Here is a 19,578-nt window from a genome sequence, read left to right as displayed (position 1 = left end):
CCAAGTTATTTTCTGAGGCATCTCCATACTGCTTTCCATAGTGGTTGCACCAATTTACAGTCCCACCAGCAATATCTGAGTTTACCTTTTCCCCCACATCCTCGCCTACATTTGTGGTTGCTTGTATTCTTGATAATTGCCATTATGACTGGAGTGAGATGGAATCTTAGAGCAGTTTTAATTTGCATTTCTCTAATAGCTAGAGAGGTTTAACATTTTTTTCATATATTTGTTGATCTATTGTGTTTCTTCTTCTGTGAACATTTCAGTTCCTTTGCCCATTTATTGACTGGATTATTTGTTTTTTGGGGGGTGTTAAGTTTTTTGAGTTCTTTACATATTCTGGAGATTCATGCTCTATCTGAGGTGCAGGTGGTAAAGGTTTTTCTCCCATTCTGTAGCCTCTCTCTTCACGTTATTGATTATTTCCTTTGCTGAGAAGGAGCTTCTTAGTTTCGCGTTCCTATACATCAGTGATGATTTAGGAAAATTAGAAAACTCTACCATTCACAATAACCTCAAAAAATAAAATAAAATAAAATAAAATACTTGGGAATCAATCTAACAAAAGAGGTGAAAGACCTCTACAATGAAAACTACAGAATACTAAAGAAAGAAATCAATAAAGACCTCAGAAGATGAAAAGATCTCCCTTGTTCTTGGATAGGTAGAATTAACATTGTCAAAATGGCCATAGTAGCAAAAGCACAATACAGATTTAATGAAATTCCTATTAAAATCCCAGTAACATTTCTTATAGAAATTGAAAAAGCAATCATGAAATTAATTTGGAAAAACAAGAGACCCAGAGTAGCCACAGCAATCCTTAGTGAGAAAAGTGAAGCAGGAGGCATCACAACACCAGACCTTAAATTACACTACACAGCCACAGTAACAAAAACAGCATGGTATTGGCACCAAGACAGACATGTAGACCAATGGTACAGTGTGTAAGACATAGACACAAACCCACATAAATACAGTCATTTCATTCTAGAAAAAGGTGCTAAGGGGCTGGGGTTATGGCTCAGGGGTAGAGCTCTTGCCTCACGTGCATGAGGCACTGGAATTGATCCTCATCACCACATAAAAATAAATAAATAAAGATATTGTATTCATCTACAACTAAAAAAATATTTAAAAAGAAAAGAAAAGAAAGGAAAGAAAAAGTGCCAAAAACACTCACTGGAGAAAATATAGCCTATTCAACAAACAGTGTTGGGAAAATTGGAAATCCATATGTAATAAAATGAAATTCAACCTCTATCTCTCACCCTGCATAAAACTCAATTCAAAGTGGATCAAAGACTCAGGGGCCAGAACAGACATCCTACACTTAATAGAAGAAAAAATAGGTCCAAATCTTCACCATGTTGGTCTAGGATCTGACTTTCTTAACAAGACTCCTAAAGTGCAGGAAGTAAAATCAAGAATCAACAAATGGGGTCATCATTATACAAAATACACATATGAAGACTTGAATTTGGTTGTCAACATGCCTTATATACAAACAGAGATATGAAACATTATGGTATATATGTGTATTAAGAATTGTAATGCAAAAAAAAGAGTACATGTATAATGGTATAATTTGGCGTGAACATACTTTATATACAGAGTTATGAAAAATTGTGCTGTATATGTGTAATAAGGAGTGTAATGCATTCCACTATTGTCATGTAATAATAATAATAAAAAAAAGAATCAACAAATGGGATGGATTCAAACCAAACTGTGTCATTCTTTAATACCCTCAGGAATGTGGCAGTCACCTGCTGACTCAGGCAAAGGTGACTTACAGCACTGAATTCTCTGCACATGACTCACCTCCCTTTCTCCGTTTGTCTCTGCACCACTTTGAAATCACTCTCTACTCATCCCTGCTGAAACCCCAGTTGGATTAGGCTTTGTGATTAACCTCTCCTCCCAATCTGGCTCAGAGAGATCTTTCTGGAACTTGTGGTCTTGACCAGCAGGGAAGCCTGCTTCAAAGAAGGAGCTAAATGCCCTGGGTAGTAACAGTTCCTGCCCCAGGAAGTGAAGACAAGCTTGTCCCATAGAAACCATGCAAGTCTGGACACAAAGCCTCTCTCTCATTGTTGCTGCCAGGAAAAGCCAACACACAAGACACATTCTGCATATCTTATTTAACATTCTACAGGCAGCCCTGGGGATCAGGAGACTGTGGCCACATCCAGGCAGCAGCTCAGATAAACAAAGGCAAGTGGCCATGCAGGTTTCCTCACCTTCTCCCTAGCAGGTTCTGAGAACCATGGGAGTCTAATTCTTGTGAATTGAGACTTGTAAACAAAGTGGGTTCTTGTATTTGACCAGGGAGCTCGAAGCAGTACACAGATCTTTCAAAAGAGCTTAGTGCACATGGCAGATACTCTTCTCAGTTCCTTTGCCTGCAAGATGGGGTGCTTGACTAGATGGTATGTTATAGGGTTGCACATTGCTTTAAGTAGATTATTGTGAGCCTGTATCCTAATAAGTACATATTTGTTCATTTGCAAATTATGCAAACATTTTCCTCTATATCACGATACATAGCGTGCATCTCAGAAGTCTTGTTCCAGTGGGAATGATGAGGTTCAGAGGAGGGTAAGTGTGAATAGAAGCCCTGGATTCTCACACCTTCTCCCTCTGGGAGGTGAATACTTTGTTTGGGGGACCACAAGATCACATAATCCAGAAGAGCTCCTCCTCATGGACCTCTACACGTGTGCTGTCCATTGTGGTAGTCACTGCCACTTGTGTCTATTTAAATTAATTAAAATGACAAAATTTAAAGCCTGATTTCTCAGACACACTGACTACATGTTAAATGCTCAACAGCCACAGGATTTAGTGGCCATGACACTGGTCAATGCAGATTACAGAACATCTTCATGGGGGGTCTGTTCAGCAATAAGGGAGGCCACCAGTTCAGGGCTTCCTCATAGCAGCTGACCTTCCCAAAGTCTGACTCAGCGATGTGGGAGCTTCATGAAGCACTATATGGCTTAGTCCCTCCTGTGTCCTGGGTGGGGATGAGGGCTGCGGGTAACAGGGTTGCTCCAAGCTGACCAGAGAGAGTCAAGCTGAGTTCTCCCAGGGTTGTCCCTGACTTGTGGGGCACATGCTCTCCAGGCTGGTTCCTGCACGTGTGCTTTTCTGTCCTGCAGGTACGAAGGGAATTTCTGGCAGAGCCGTGCTCCCTCGAGAACCAGCAGACTGCGTAAGCCCCCATGGGTGCCAAGAAGAAGTTGTCCCCGTCTCCGACTGGAGGGGCCAGAGCCACATGGGATCCTCAAGAACTCAGGTAAAGCTCCCCTTGGAAGTGAACCCAGATTGGACAGATGGCTGGAATGTAGGGTGCATGGCAGCTAGCCCAGCTCTAGCAGGGACAGTGTCAAAGTGGATGTCTGTGAGATAATGAGAGGGACCGTGAGGAGACAGAGCCTCCCACACTGACCAGTCCATGCACATCCTGGAGTCAGGTCCTTACTGAGCAGAGTCCCTCCAGAGCCTGGGACAACAGGAACCAGACATCTGAGTGGTTCTGTGAGAGCCACTGCTGAGATGATCGCCTGGGAGGCAGGGAGAGCTGCCCTCCCCACGCCCAGAAGGAAAGTACGGGAGCTCTGGAGGCTGCTTCCTGGAAGGGGCTTTTCTAAGCTGCAAAGGCTGAGAACCAGGGCAAGTCACTTACCTTCTCTGGACCCCTGTGTCCCCTCTTCCCAGCAGCAATGAGCCCAGCCTGGGCCTTGCTTGCCGAGGGTTAACTGAGAAGATGAAGACCATTTGTGAGAGGCTGCAGGCCCCATCTGGCCAGCGGTGACTGCATTACCATCCTTCTGTGACTGATGTTTACCTCTTTGGTTCAAAGCCTGCCCCGGGACCATGTCTGAAGACTGAGGTTTTTGGTCTTGGGGACGTGTGTGGAGCACCTTCTCTTCCACTTTTGGGCAGCTCCAATGGCCCCTGCAGGCAGAGGGCACTTGCTCCCCTTCCTTCCTCCATTCGTCAGCCCCCCAAACCCTCTGTGGTGGTGGAGGACGAAGACCAATGTTTTGTTACCCAGAATTTAAATCAAGGCAAGTGTTTGCTCTAGTAGTTGGATGGAGAGTTGTAAAGGCAAAAGATATGTTTTAAGGAATGTGAAGGTCCTTATTCCCATGGGGAATAGGGTGAGGGGAGGTGGAAGTGCACTCAAGGTGCCCAGCGCTGCTCTTTCTCGCCCTCATCTGCATCGTGTTGCTCCTTATTCCATGGCGCTCACACTGGGCTCTGCCTGGTGACCCCTACCCCAACCACGGAGATGCCTCAAGGCCAAATGCTGCTCTGCACACCAGCCCCAGACTGCAGGCTCCCACACCAAGTGCCAAAGAACACAGTGCAACTCTTTGCTTTGTCACGGGGCCTTCCTGTGACTGTGGCAGGTGACATCAGTGTCACCTCTGTGCTTTCTAGACACTATGCGTGCCCACTTCCCTCTCTCTCAGAGCCTTTTCCACCTGTACCTACCACTGGGCATCCAGGTGCAGCCTGGCACTCTGAATGGTAGGTCACAGCTCAGAGCCCCTGGAAGGTGAGGAGTTGGGTGGGACTTCTGGGGCATGGGGGCCCCATGTGTGAGGGGAGCCCCATGGGTATCATGGTCCCGTGGTGAGCTCCTTGATTTTTGTCTCCATGGACCCTGCCTTCACCTCTCTTCCATCAAGTCCAGTTCTTGAATCTTCTGTTAGGCGGGTGTGGAACTATAGTGACAGCTGTGACAGGTCACCTGCTGAGGCACTGGCAGGGTGGCAGGCACAGCTCTGTAGGTCAGGGAGGTTTCCAGTGGGTCCCAGTGTGGATCTCATTGGACCATCTGGCACTCTGCCAGTTGACCCAAATGATGGAAGTCCCCCACCAACTAGCTCCCTTCCCAGCACCTTAAAGACAGCTTCATCCAGGAAACTCCTGCGGCCTCTATTTCCATTTTTGGGCTCTTCACTGTGCCCCTGAAGGGGAAGGGAAGAAGATAATCCCTGCTCTGATGAATGGGATGGTGGGTGAAGCCAGGAGAACCAACTGACTCTCCTTTGCTCCCATCTTACTGGGAATGACATTGTGGCCAGTCAGCTTCCATGTGGGGTCTCTGACGGTATGGCATTGTCCCCTGTCCAGTGCCTCAGCCATACAATCAGAGACCAATGCCTCCTGTGACTCACTGAGAGGTCAGGGGAGCTGTGTAACTTATGCTGAGTGCAGTGCCCAGTGTGACGCTTGATAATAAGGGTCTTTGCTATTCAGTGGAGGACCAGGCCACTTGTGGGTGTGTTGGGGGAGAGACACGCAGGGGAAGTTCTCTTTGGGGACAGGGGGCTTCTTCTGGAAAGCTGGGTGTGGGAGAACAAGGCAGGGGCTTTCTAGACGGGGATGGGACAAACGCAGGCTCATGGCCAGAGGGGAGGATTCTAGGGAGGACTCTGGGGAGGGAAGGGGGAGTGTGAGGCCCTGTGCAACGGGCAGCAGCTACTGGGCATTTCTACTGGGGTTCTTAGGTTGCTGTAAGAAATCACCATACACCTGGTGGCTTGAAGCAACTAAACCTTATTCTCTTTCAGTCTGGAGTCCAGGAGCCTCCCAGACCCTCCAGGGGTTCTGAGGAGGACACTCCCTTCCTCTCCAAGTTGGCTCTGGGTGTTCCTTGTTTTGTGGTCACATCATTCCAGTCTTGGCTTCATTTCCACATGGCTTCCTCCCTGTGTCACCATGGGTCAGACCTCCCTCTGACTTTTTCTGTGTCATTGGATTTAGGCTGCACACTAAATCCCACTTGGTCTCATCTTGAGAACCTTGAACTGATTCCTTCTGCAAAGTCAATCAACCAACCATAGAAGTGACCTTTTGCCTAGTAAGGCCACTTCTGGAGGAGCTTTGGGTTAGGACTTGGGGGGCACTATTCAACCTGCTTTATGATTTCTCCCCATCAAAACTAGTGAAAATGATCTGAAAGTGTGTTTCTAAACGAACGACATGGACATGGCATGTACAAGAGTGTGCATCATCCGGGCTCTCAATGTTTGTCGGCTGTTTTTGCAGAACCTTAATTATAAACCTAAACCATAAAAACAGACATGTTCTTGCCCCCTGCAGGATGTGTTCCACACTCTGGGGAGCAGTAGTCTAGTAGCTTCTCTCCTGATGGCTGTGGGACCCATCAGTTCCCTTTAGGGAGAAGACCTGTGGCTGGCTGCCTGGGCATGGCAGGGCCTTTGGTGTGGATATGCACACAGCTTTACCCCCTGGCCACAGCCATAGGACGGGGCTGGGCCAAAGCAAGTGGTGCCTGCTCTGTCTGCTTCTCCTCGGTGGTAGATCCTACACGGCTTCCGTTGCAGGCGCTGCCTCTTCCTATCAGGTGCACACACCTGGCTCGCTTGGGGTGACCTAGAAACCCTGAGACACGCAGATAGCCTTTCACTGTCCTTTCCTCCCTTCTTCCCCTTAAAAGCCTCAGGGCAGAGTCCTGTGCCCACATAGCAGGGCCTGTGGAAGAGCCCCAGAGGTCCTGAGGCTCCCTCCCTTTGGGGGAACTAGTTTCTATACATTTCCTGTCTTGATACCAGCACTTCATGGCTTTGTCACACCATGATCCCAAGAGCAAGGTGGGGTCCTAGTGAGGAATGTGTCCATACCTCAACAGAAATAAAACCTGAATATAGAGATAGGAAAGCAGGGGCCAACCATCGTCAACTCCTGTTGGGAGCATAGGTCCCCCTGCCCACGCAGGTGACAATGCCCAGGAAACAGCCTTCAGTGGTGACAAATGTCTGTGCTTTCATTTTTATTATTTGAGCAGCAGGTTGAGCTAGAAGCCTGTGTCCCTGGTGCCCCTTTTCAAAGGCCTCCCACTCCAGCAATTATAAAGGACGGGGAGAATGGGCATTGAGGGGCAGGAGGAGCCTGCAGATGTGTTGGAAGCCATGGCCCGGGGAGTATTAATCACCTCCCATTCCTTATTGAAGTGTCAGAGAGGGATTAGGGAAGGCTGATCGTGCCGCCTGCAAGCTGGGGTCCACAGCTCGTGATGGACATGGAGTCCGAGGGAAAAAGAAAGAGTGCATCAAAATAAATGCCGCCTGGAAACCAAAGGGGCCAGAGGAGTTTATTACCACCACCTGCCAATATCAATATTTCACAGCAGAGTGACAGGCACTCCGAAGGCTCTGGGTGTTTGAAGACAAAGTGTTGTGACTTCAAAGGAACCTAAAGCTGGGCCTTGGTTGCCCCCATTTACAGACAACTTGCTTGGAGCTTCTTTGACCTGGCAGGTCCTGGAGGGGAGATCAGAGCCGACCCCCGGCTGGAGAGTCCCTTCACTCTGTGTGTGTGTGTTTGGGGGTGAGGGAGGATGACCGCTTTCCCACTGCAGGACAGGGAGGCGTGATCTGGCCTAGGTGACCCGTGATGCTGTAACTTGGGAAGCTTGATGGAGTTCAACAAAGATATTGACAATGACCTTTGGGGAAGGGGATTGGCCAATTAAAAGGTAGGAAAAACATCAATCTCAGCCCGGATACACCAACAAGATGAGGAAGACATTTACAAACAGTGCTCAGGAACATCTGTGTCCAGGGGCTGCAATATGTCCTAACCAATTTTTTTTTCTGGTCTTCTTTATGTTTTGGAGACTCTTCCTGTCAATAACTTAGGAAGATGAGAGAGAGGATGTTTTTTAAAAAAATGTTTTTTTTTCAAAAGATGTTTAATTTCTCTCTTCTCCAAACTATTCCAATAGCTTGGTGCTAATCATTGGAATTAACAGATGGCTCGGTGGTGAAGTCATCTGCAAGCAGAAGGCCAGAGGAGTTATGAAGGATAAAGACCTAATTTATGAGATTTTACATTAATTAGAGCCCATGAGACACTCCTGAGAACGTGTTTTCTTTCTTAAACCTAAACCGAGTAGACCATCCTGGCCAAGTCTCCAACAAGGGATCCGACGGGGCTGACTAGAACTTTCTGTTCAGTTACTAAGCACTGTGGGCTCACCAGGCACCCCAGCTAAATGTGGAACGTGCAGGCATATCATTGATTTTTTCATATCACGGTTTCAAAGAACGCTGTTCATTGGCCACATTCACTGGAGTGTCAGGCTGTGTGTGCACTGGGTTGGGGGCCACTCACTGAAGGGACTGGCTCTTGTATATGAAGCCATTGAATGTCCCAAGGAAAGCAAGCATCTGCCTTAGACTCTAAATTGTCTGTATGGGATACCCCAGTCGGGAGGTGTGCCAGCTAAACCACGGCATAGGAGACCCTTATCTAAATTCAGACCTCCTCCACTCTCTCTGCTTTCCATAGCATCCATACAAGCCCTTCACATTAATTTTCACAGTGTAATATACAGGAGTCCCCTCTGACCCACAGCTCTACCCTCCACTGTTTAATTACCCGCCATCAACTAACTGTGGTCTGAAAATGTTAAATGAAAAATTCCAGAAATAAGCCATTTGGAAGTTTTAAATAGCTTTTATTCAGTCTGTTGCTATTGTGGTTCTATTTCGTCATGTGTTATTATGGTTGATCTCTTAGTATGCCTAATTTACAAATTAAACTTTATGGTAGGTAGGTATGTATAAGAAAAAGCAGAGTTTTTATATGGGGCTTGGTGTTGTCTACAGTTCCCCAGCCACTGGGCTCCTGCAAGATGTCCCCTGTGGATAAGGGGCTGCTGTAAATTGGCCACCAAATGTTAAGAGACATGAAGTTGATGAACTGACCATTGGAAACCTGTGTGATTCACACTCGTTGGCAGAGTCAGACTGGGTGACAAATGAACAAGAGAGAACGAGGCAGGGTGACAACTCCAAGAGGGAGGTGGCTGCCCCAGGCTTAATGAAAAGTCCCTGGAAAACCGATGAAGTGCTATAATGTGTTTTTTGGTGAAAAAAAAAATCCTTCTTGAAGTTCTTGCTATGAAAATAAATAGGAAGTGAGGTGCCGCTGCTTGGACCACCCCACAATTTTGTGTAAAAATGTACTCTGTCCTCATCAATATGATGAACTCTAGTTGATCACAACAATTAGCTCAAAGCTTGCCATCAGAACCTGAGGCTGAGGGTTCATTTTGATTTGATGTTTGTGGGCGTGACAGCTTATTTTCACAACTTTTGTTTTCATTGATTTTTTAGGACAAATTCTCAGATGTTAATTCCCTCCTACTTATTGTGGAATTTTGGTCCCCAATGTGGATGGGTTAATTTTACCTAGTGTCCCCTAGTTGCAATGATCGGAGTTAATTAGGACACTGTTTATCAAGTTGACAGGCATCTCTGCTGCCTTGTACCCAGGTTGCCCAGCTGACCTTGTAGCTTATAGAATCGCCACCCTCAATCTTACAGATCATCTGATGCCACCCCAGTTTTGTAGATGAAAGCTCTGGGGAGATGAAGGTAGCCCTGAGCATGTGTTTTCTAGCCCGGAATCCTCTATGACATTGGAGTGGGACCATGTTTCAAAGGTGGTGGATCTCATTTCCAAGGCCAGTCTGTAAGGCAAAAATCATCTGGAGTCACAATTATCTTTGAAAATCCCGCAGATCCACCATCAGGGTATGTGTGCAGAACTCTTAACAGAAGTGTTCACACACACACTATGTTTGAGGCCCACCAAGATAAAAGGAGGAAAGCAAAAAGGCCGTCCATCTGAAGAGGAACACGCCTCCCACAGAAGAGGACCGTGAGATTCTCAAGTGCTCCTGCTTTGCTGCCAGGCAGGAGCTATTTGGTTTTAGCATTAAACCTCTAAAACTGTGTTGGCATCCTAATGGATTGGGTTGTTGTGCTGGGGATTGAGCAAGGTAATGGAGTTGTGTCCGCCTGGGTCAGGGGAGGGCCATGGGGCCCAGGGGGGTTTCTACCCTCACCTGGAACACCAGAAGATACCTGCTTGGGCATGGGTACAATTCCCTGCCTCCTTGTGAGTGCTCCATGCCAACTTGAGCCAGCTGGCACCAGGTGGCCAAAGACCACCCCTTCTACCTGCTGGGGAAAGTCCCCCGCAAACCTTGCCTTGAAATGTTCTTTTCACTGTCTCTTCCCTTAGTCAGGGTCTCACTGGAGAAAGCAGCCTTGCTTCTGTGGTGCACGTGCCTGTGCCAGCTCACGTGCCCTTGTGTTATTTTTCCATTAGAGAAAGCCACTGAAATCCCACAGATCCACACAAAGAGCTGACCCCACCTGAGCAAGAGCCCCCACGACTCTCCTTTGTTGTGGGTACACAATTCGGACGAGGCCACTGCTCTGAATGAGTGTTCTCTTTCCAGAGCGTGGGCGGTGGGGTGAAGGCCAGCATGGCAGTTCTCTGGGACCAGGAGGGGGAATGTTCTCTCTCTGAGAGCTCAAAACCCCTCTGTACACAGCCTCGTTACAGTTCTCTTGACATCACAGTTATTGACCCTGGGCTGCAAAAAGAATCTCATAATTAGGTTTGCCCTGTTTTTGTGTTTGAATGCACATCTCTTTCTGGCTGATGACATACCAGCTTTTTATTATTATTATTATTGAAATCCCTGTGTTAAAAGGACCTGTTCCATTAACTGAGACCGGTTCTATTTACTCCGATGCTGGGATACATTAAAACATTCCGTGGTATAAAGAGTGCTCTTATACATTTCCTTAGAAACGCATTTTGTGGAACTGAACAGAGAACATTGATGTGGTTGAGGTTAATTATTTGGGCTTTTGCTGGGCACATTGGAAGTCGTGCCGCTTCTCCCGGTACACAGACTAAAATTGGAACACTGAAGAAGAGCCGAGCATGGCCCTGTGCCCGGATGACACATCTGAAGTCATATTGATTGAGGGAGATGTTTTATTGAACGATAAGAACTACATTGAGTTTATGGTTTTGCAATTTCCTGCAGCTGGCGTGGCTTATAACAGTAAACACCGTGAGGTTCGGGACCACAGTTCCAAGGGAAGTTTTAGAAAACTCTCAAAAATCTAGGAAGCTCATCCACATTTCACCCCCTCACAAACTTGTATAACTTTCATTCTCGTTGTGCAGACAGACAAACTGAGGCTCAGAGAGGCATTGGTGCCTGCTTGGTGAGTGTGGTGGTCGTTGGCATGGATTCATGTCACTCACGACCCCCTTCAGCAGCCCCGTTGTGCCCATCGGTCGCTCGCCTGTGAACTTACTCACTGGTTTTTTCCTACTCGGTCACTTACAGAAAGCTAAATACATAAAATCAATGTTTGCCACCATTAAAAACAAAAGCCAATACCTAATGCCATGAAGGGATCGTTACAAAGATTAAAACACCGCAGTGTACTTGGGTCAATAAATTCCAGTGGGAATCTGTTGTGAACTGAAGTCCATGAACTCTAGGGACATTCCCTTTGCTAGAAAGAGATCGGGAGAGCCAGGGAGACCTCACAGCCATGTCGGTGTCCAGTTAAGGCTTCCTTCTTTCCATAATCAGAAGAGTAACATAAAATTGGCAACTGTGCCATTTAGATTTAGTTAACTCTGTGCCTGTGAACCACCTAAGATCATGCCTCTCTCTGGCCCCCTTGGGGGTCCCTTTCCTGGGGCTCTCCTGTTCCTCTATGTCCCTTTTTCTCTGTCCATAAGATGGTCCTGGGCTTCTTTTGCTGATCTAGTATTCCGTAGGCTCCAGCAGAACTTTGCCTTGCATAGTTTTAAACCCTACATTCAACACAGCTGATGGCAGGGGTCACAGGGACATCCTGCCAAGCCCTCCTTGAAGAGTCCTCTTTCTTGGGCTCACTGGGGTGGCATTCCCAGCACAGCTTTGGAAGTGCAGGTTCAAGTTCTGAGGTACTGTGTGGGTGCCCACAGTAGGCGAGCTGCCCGTGCCGAGGGGGTGGTATGTGCCCAAAGGTGAGAGATGGCCTGTGCAACCAGGGCTTACAGGCTCTGGGGGCCACCTGCAGGGACCCCAGGCCTTTATGGGGGCCTGATCTTTCTCCTGAAATCAAAGGGGACCCAAGGCACGATTAGGGCAGGGGCAGATCATCACATTTGGGTTTTGCAAAGATCACCATTGGCACAAGGTACCAGGGCGGTGGAGGACAGAGCAGGAACAAGAAGGCTGCTGATGGTGGCCAAACCTGTTCACCCTTAAAAGGAGCTTGGAAAAAGTGGTGCTCCACCCAGAGGAACAATACTTGTGGTCATGGACAGATCTTTTTCCAATACATTGTAATATGGTAGGTGAGGCTGGCGCCCACCGTGGCCCCATCTGCAGCCCACCACCCTCTTCAGATAGAACTGCTCAACCTACAGTGGTGGAACCCCAGGGACCCCTGTGTATCACATTGAACAATGCACCATTTCTACTCAAAGAGAGGTTGTTACTCCATACCCCTGACTGCCCATCTATTTCAAGCTGGGGACCAGGGACAGAGCCTCTGGGTGGAAGGTTTTGGGATGTCACTCTTCTCTGCTGACTGGGAGACTGAGTGTCTCCTGTGCTTCATTCTACATGAGGTAGATGTAGAATGCTTCCTATTGCCTCAGCCCAAGCAGAGGGTCCCTCTGGGGAAGACCCTGGAGGAGAATCACTGTGAGAAGGGGTCTCTGAGCACCATGTTGTACCTTTCTTAAAAGACTCTGAACTGGTCTCAGATTTTAGCTTCTTCTAGTAGAAGAAGCATTAGAGCACCCCCTTTCCCCAGTCTCACGGGGCTTCATCTTCTGACCCCACAATGGGGGGTGGCCTGGGGGCTGCCCACCTGCTTTGCTTCTCCCGGGGTCTGCTCCTCTTCTGGCACAGGTAACATCCAGGGAGAGAGAACATGGAGAGTCGATGAGACTATTTTTCTTTTTAGTTCACAGAGAAGTTGAGTTTCTCTTGACCAAACTTTAAGTCCACTGGGCACAATTTGATGTTCTCTCCAAATATTAATAGATTTGTTCCTCAGCAGAGGCACGATGTCTCAGCCTGCTCTGGGAGAGTCTTGTCACTGTAAAGGACACAGAGCCACGCAGGACTTCCTCTGTGCCTAGCCAATTCATTAGAACCGGTTAGCAATTTGCAAAAGAGATTAATTGATTTGCAGGCTGCTGAGCCCCAAGTGTTACTCAGTTACCTCCCAGCAAGCTCAGAGAAGCCTGGCCTCCTGGGAACTCAGAAAGCAAACAGCAATATGTGAGCTTTCGTCAAAGGCTGAGCAGCGTCCTCATTCCTCATGATAAACAGAAGCCAGAGAGATGAATTTCTCAGCCCCTCCTGGCTTAGGGTGGGATTTGGGGCCACAGTCTAGACTCCCTGGATAAAATGAGAAGGCTCACGGAGCTGTGACTATCAATATGATAGCATGTTTCTTTTTTAAAGCTCTTATTATTCCCAGATACCCTGGTTGTTATCTTATTTTGAAATGTTGCTCTGGAGGCGGAAGTTTAAGTCCTTCATACCTGTGTTATGAAGAACTCTTTGGGTTGGGAAGAAAAGAGACTAAATTCAAATTTGCCTGGAAAAGAAAGTAAGAAAAGTAAATAAGTAAATAATTCTCTCACATAACAGAGAGTGAGATGGCTTCAGGTCTGGCTGGATCCAGAGTTCCCTTGGATGTCAGCAGGACTCAGTTTCCCTCTGTTTCTTGGCAACTCTCGACCTGACCCATCTTTCCATGTTTATGTGAGCTGGTCACTTTCCATAAACCAAGTCCCCAAACTGAATCTCACTGGCCCTTGGCCCTTGAGAGGCCTGGCCTGGGGTACCCTTATACCGAGGGAGGGGTTGGGGCCACCTCTGCTATAGCCATAAGGAGTAAAGGAGCAATGATCCCCAGCAGAACACAATGTAAACTGAGAACTGTTTCTTTCTCCTGGTTTAATGTAATGAAGCAAGTACATGGGAGCAGCTGAGCCCCTACAGCCCCTGAAGAGAGGAAAAAGCGAAGGAGCTTAGGGACTGGCGGTGGACCCAGAGTCACCCAGCCTGAGGTTCACGGGCAATTACTAGGGCCTCTCTATGCCAGGCAATGTGTGGGCGCAGGGGACAGAAAAATGGGGACATGACATGGCCCCTGTCCTCTGGGAGAGCCCAGCCTGGCAAGGGGAGCCGGCACAGACCGGTAAACAAGTCATTACAGATGCGGCGCAGTGAGCTGGCTTCCAAAGGAGGGATGCTGACAGGGCCGGCTGCAGGGAGCAGGCAGAGCTGCCTAAAGAGGAACAGAACAAGGAGGGCCCGCGCTCCCCAGGCTCCCAGCCCGAGGCCCCTCGCCCGCCCGCCCGCCCGCTGCAGGGGCAGCATTATGGCCTGCAGGGACCAAAGCTGGCACTCTCTGTCCTCCTTGTCTCCCTCCTTGGATCGTAAAGAAATTTTTGCCATACGCACTAAACTGCAGGAAATGGAGGCACACAGCACTTAACTACTATTTACTTATTTATCTAAAATGCTAAGTGTTCCCCTTGGCAATTACTAATAGATTCCTGTAGAAATGGAGCAACCCATTCAGAATTCTGATTTCTGTGCCCACAGGAGGAGGGAGGGCAGACCGCCTGTGCCCTGATGACCCTCAGCTGGGCAGTGGGTGCACCAGGTGGGAATGCCATTCACAGAGAGGTGGAAGGGTGATGATTTGAAAGATGTGTTTATGTTAAAAGAGAGCTTCTAGGGTGGTGGTGGTAGTGGTGGTGTGTGTGTGTGTGTGGGGGGGGTAACATCTTCAGCCCTAAGCCTGAGATGAGGGGGAGTCTCCTTTTGAAAGAGTTTCTGAAAATGATTTTCACCTTTGGGCTGGAAGAGCCCCTTCTCAGCAGAGAGCTACATATGAAACCTGTCTTGTTCTAGAATTTTCCTATGTGAGCTGCTGGAGACAGCTGCTGAATTCAGGGGACAAGGCCGGATGGGAAATGTGGATCTCAGGCACAGAGCCAACAGGCTTGCCTACTGGGCACAAATGGGGAACATTTTCATGAACCATCTCGAAAGAGAGAACAGAGCTTACTGTCCCCCCCCCCCACCACCACCTAGCACCTGTTCCTCCTGGGGGCAAAACCCTTTGGTTTGGGAGGAAGGTGAGACTTTAGGATTAATCCTAAGGTGAGGCAGGATGGGGTGACCAATAGTGAGCCCGGGGGTGGGAAGTAACCCCAGGTGGTACAGCTGCCTACCTTAAGTGACAGAAGGCAATTGGCATCTCAATCCCTTTAAGCCTCTTGATGGCGTCATGGAGAAAGTCTCAGCCTGATGCTAAATATGCATTTGGCACCTGTCTACCCCCTTCCTAATCTCCCTTTTAATCAGGGAGAGGTTAGGTCTCAACCTCTACCTAGAATTCGAGAACATGGTTCTGTTTATTTCATTTATTTTTACAGGAGCATCTGCTCCTTCTAATGCCCGGGCGCCTCAAAGTCTTTGCAATCAATTGGCGCAGCTGACTTTGCAAAGCAAGTGCCCCTCTCAACTTCCTTCGAAGCTGAGGGTGGTCCGGGGCAAGAGATTTCATGTGGGGATTTAGAAAAATTCATTTGAGTCCTGACTTTTCCTAGTTTCTCAGGTCTTCATCTGTAAAATGGGGGTGCAGTTCTGAGTTCATGATTATTTACTGTGGCCCTTGGAAGGCTGGTGAAGCCTAGCTCATCTGCCTCAGAGGTAGTTGAGAGGCCCCCCACTACAGGAGATGGGGTGTGAGCTCACTGTGTGAAGCATGAGGGACACTGAGTGGGCAGGGAGGTGTGCTCAGTTTTCACCCAGGATTTGGAGAAGCCAAGGGAAGGGTGTTGGTGAGCCCTGGAGCCCCATCTTCTCAGAGGAGAGGATATTCAGAAGGCTTGTGTTTCAGCTGTAGGCACACTGTGCTGTCCCTCCTGTGGGGAGATTGGAACCAGAGTGGCCCTCTGAGCTGCAGCCCCAGCCCATCCCAGCCTCCCTGAAACCTGCTCTGCTTGGGGCCCTCTCTTCCTCCAGATAATGCACGCCCCCGGCCTCTGCCCCAGGCTTGGATGCTGGCGCTGCTGGGGCATGGAGAATCTGTTCCAACAACAAGCATGTTTCCTGCTTCCACATTTTGAGTTTCCTCCAAATGTTTTTCCTCATCTGATTTTCAATATGGCCCCAGGGGTCAGGAGGTGAATGTCATGGCCATGCCCCATCCTAATTAGGAGTCATGTCCAAGTTCATACGTTGAAGAAAAGAAATGCAAGTTCAGTTCCAGGATTTTTCCTCTGCTAGAACTTTTCAAATCTTGGCTGCTTATTTAACTTCAGAGACATGAAAAAGTGATGTTTGTACCACCCTCTGCATAGACATTAGCGATCATTTTCAGCTTTTCCGTTTTTGCTATGAGGCACCTGGCGTGCCGGGAACGGACAAAAGCCATTTTTCTAAGTACCAGAGTTTGAAATTATTAAGTGTTCATTAAGCACCCCCGGGTGCAAAGCACTCTCCGAGATGTTTGTTTCTCAATTTTCTATAATTTCCTTATTTTTCTCCCCTAGCTAAAGGCAGATTGAAAAATGAACTCGGTGCGTTTGAGTCTCTGAATCATAGTTAATGCACGACGCCCCCTCCCTTAACTGCGTTGTTTTCCTCCTGCCTCCTCTTGTCTCTTCTTATCAATCTGATAAAAGTTCTTCTTTTTCTTCTTCTTTTTTTTTTAACCCTTACCCACGGACTGTAACTTTTGCTTTATTCCAACCTACCCTCAGGGGGAAATGCGCAAAAAACGCCTTGAGTAGCCCTCGCCCCCCGGACTGCGGGCAGAGAGCCATGGAAAGATCGAGAAAGCAGCCGGTAGCCGTGGTGCAGCACGGCTCCTATGCGGCAGCTTGGTGTCCGGGCGCAGTGGGGGCCCTGGGCAACCGCCCGCATCCCCCCACCCCGCCCCCGGCCCCGCAGGCCCGCATCCGGGGGGGCTGGGGGCCTCAGCTCTCCGAGGACTGTTCTGGAAAAACACAAAGCCCAAGCCCCCCTCCCATCCGCCTTCACGGCTCCGTGACTCCGGCTCTTACATGAGCTGAGAAAAAGGCTGTTTTTCTCTTTTCCTTTCTTTTTATTTTTTTGACAACAACCTCACATAACCTCAAAAAGTTAGCCATGAATTTACCAAAACTTTTTATGAAACTATTTTAACCTCTGGTGGGGGTTAAAAAACAAGCTCTGTGAATTTATTACCCGGAAAAAAAGCGAAGCATGACTTTGTATTTGATGTGAAATCGTCTTTCAAGCTTCAACGGCGCCCCCTAGCGCTGTTTGAGAGAAGGGCAGCCCGGGCTCAGCCGCTGCGGACCTCGCGGCGGGTCGGGGTCTGCGCCCACCGCCGAAACCCTCACCTCCTTTTGTGTCATGCCCTGGGGAGTTGGGATGGCCAGAGGAGAGCAGGCTGAAGCCCGCGCGGGGGAGAGCCGGAAGTGGACCCCCGAGCCTCGGTGCTGTTTGACGTGGGCTGGACCCCTGCCGAACGAGCGACCCTTGCCGCGTCTCAGCACGCAGGCGACCCCCGCCCGTTTATAACGTTTATTGCTCTCAAGTGCATCCCACCCAGATGCGCGGGAGGAAGAACCAGTTCCCGCAGAGGAGGGCGGCATCCCGCCGGCACCAGGCGTGCCAGGGTCTCGGGGAGGCTGGGACAGAGTCAGGGGGCTTATTTGAAATTGCAGGGACGAACGTGAAAGATGGGGGAAAAGGAAAGGAAGGGCAAGCGGGCTGTTGAAGGACCCTTCGGGGCCTCGCCGCCCGGGGAGACGGCGAGGTGCACAGCAGAACCCAGGATTCCGCCGCAAGACGCGGGTTCCCGGGCTCTGCGCGGGGCGAGATGTTTCTATGCCCTCCAACTTGGAAACACGCTCTTTTTCTCGTTCCAAACTAGCCATGTTTTTTAAAAGCACACGGAAAAAAATATTAAAAAGCAGATGTTCCGAAGCAGACGGGCAGGAAGGAGAGCCGTGGAGCCGGCTGCCCAGGAGAGGCTGCAGTATTTCGCACGGAGAGGACGCTGAACCCGGGAAGCGGGAGAACCCGGCTCAGGTCCGAGTCCTCCCACCTGTCGTCTCAGAGACGCGTCTCGGCTCTTCCGTGCCTTAGTTTCCCCGTTTGTAAAAAAGGGGTGATAATAACGGGGCCCCCAGAACATATAATTTGAAACAACATTTTTGCAACATGTAGCTCTCGGGTTCTAGGTGGTAGCAGGGTGCCAGCTCATGCTTACTAAGTTCCCTCGTAGAGGAGCCGGGAACAGAGCTTTGCATTAAGTAAAATCTCCCGTTTTTTACCTAAGGGTGATCCATGCGCACCTGGGCCCCAGCACAGCTAGCTTGAGACCCTTCCCCTACCAGCTGGTAAGGGGAGATTGGGGCGGGGGAACGCGCAGAGGGGGCTGCTACCTCTCCCTGCCCCCAGCGCCCCGGGGAGGCCCCTTGAGCCAGGTGTTGAAGCCAGTGTGACCGCAGCTCTGTGTGTGTGTGTGTGTGTGGGGTGGGGTGGTGGGGTGGGGGTTAGAATGGATGTGGGAAACACAAGTCCTTCTCTCCCTCTCTGGGACAATACCGAGGGCTCCTACAGCCGAGCGATGTCTTCTGGAGGCTCTGCCCCCCACCCCAGCTGAGTGTTCTGCTCATCCAGCAGCCCACCAGCCCATGCACTCTGCACCCCTTGGCTCTCCGAGGCACAGTGGGCTCCCCATGAGTCCTGGAGGTCCACTGCTGTTGCCTCCTCTCTCCAGCCCTAACCCATGCTTCCTCGGTCCCTCCTGATGACATACCCTGATGCCCTGACACTGTGACTCCAGTCTGTTCTTAGTGTCCCATGGCTTCGGTAGACCTGACTGCCCGTGCCTGGCACAGCCCTGGCTGAGGGAGCTTCCTCCACCCAGGCCTCCATGCATCTGGTGGCTCCTCACTGGGCACAGGCTCACCTGAGGCTTCCTGAGGGTAGACCAAGCACATCTCCCTGTGTCCCAAACCTCGCACCTTTAAAGGGCCTCCAAGTTTACAGAGAAAACAGCAGAAACCACTCACTACAGTGATTCCAAAAGCCACACCACAAAGACCCCCAAGGACCGAGGACGTGTGTTCCCACTTCCTTTGGTCAAAGCATTAAATATGATGCTATGGATTTTTAAAAATCCACACGTTAATGATTCAAAACAAATCGGTTTTGTACATTTTAATATGAAAGCAATTGTTTTCCTTTGAAAATTGCTCCCTGTGTCTGTGAGGTTTGTATTTCCATGGGTTTTTCTTTCTTTCTTCAGTCGGGGGGGAGTGCTGCATACTGCCAAGCACAAGGGAAAAGCTCTTTATTTCCACTCATTAATCCCTGCCTGTTGTGTTCAGTTGTGTCTAATTTTAATTAATTTTGATTCATTTAAGTAACATTTCATTATAGATTCAAAGCATAAATATTGTTGATTTTTTTTTTAAATTAAGAAGTGGGAAACATTTTAGTCAGTTGTAAGATACTTGGCATTAAAGCTCAGAGAGTGCCGGTGGCCTGGCTTGTTCCACTGTCTCCTTGAAGAGCCTGAGGCGGCTCTCCATTTGTTTGGTTTTTTGTTTGTTTTCCCCATCTCTTCTCGGATCTTCCGCTGCCAGTTTAGCAGGACTGTCTTCACTCCCAACAGCTTG

General features: G+C 49.0%; 1 protein-coding gene across 2 annotated transcripts in view; it reads left to right on the top strand.

The window, feature by feature from the left end:
- Positions 1–19,578, top strand: part of Znf831 (zinc finger protein 831) — a 100,736-nt gene that overhangs the window by 58,221 nt on the left and 22,937 nt on the right. For both annotated transcript variants that reach the window (XM_046433443.2, XM_046433441.2), the window contains exon 4: positions 3,168–3,304. In XM_046433443.2, the coding sequence (XP_046289399.1) occupies positions 3,168–3,304 (137 nt within the window). The remainder of the gene's footprint in view (positions 1–3,167; positions 3,305–19,578) is intronic.

The sequence above is a fragment of the Marmota monax genome, unplaced genomic scaffold (assembly GCF_021218885.2).
Source record: "Marmota monax isolate L192 unplaced genomic scaffold, Marmota_monax_Labrador192_F-V1.1 WCK01_AAM20220418_F8-fsc00014, whole genome shotgun sequence".
Classification (NCBI taxonomy): Eukaryota; Metazoa; Chordata; class Mammalia; order Rodentia; family Sciuridae; genus Marmota; species Marmota monax.
The sequence above is the reverse complement of the archived record's forward strand: the minus strand, read 5'-3'. Positions and strand labels throughout refer to the sequence as shown.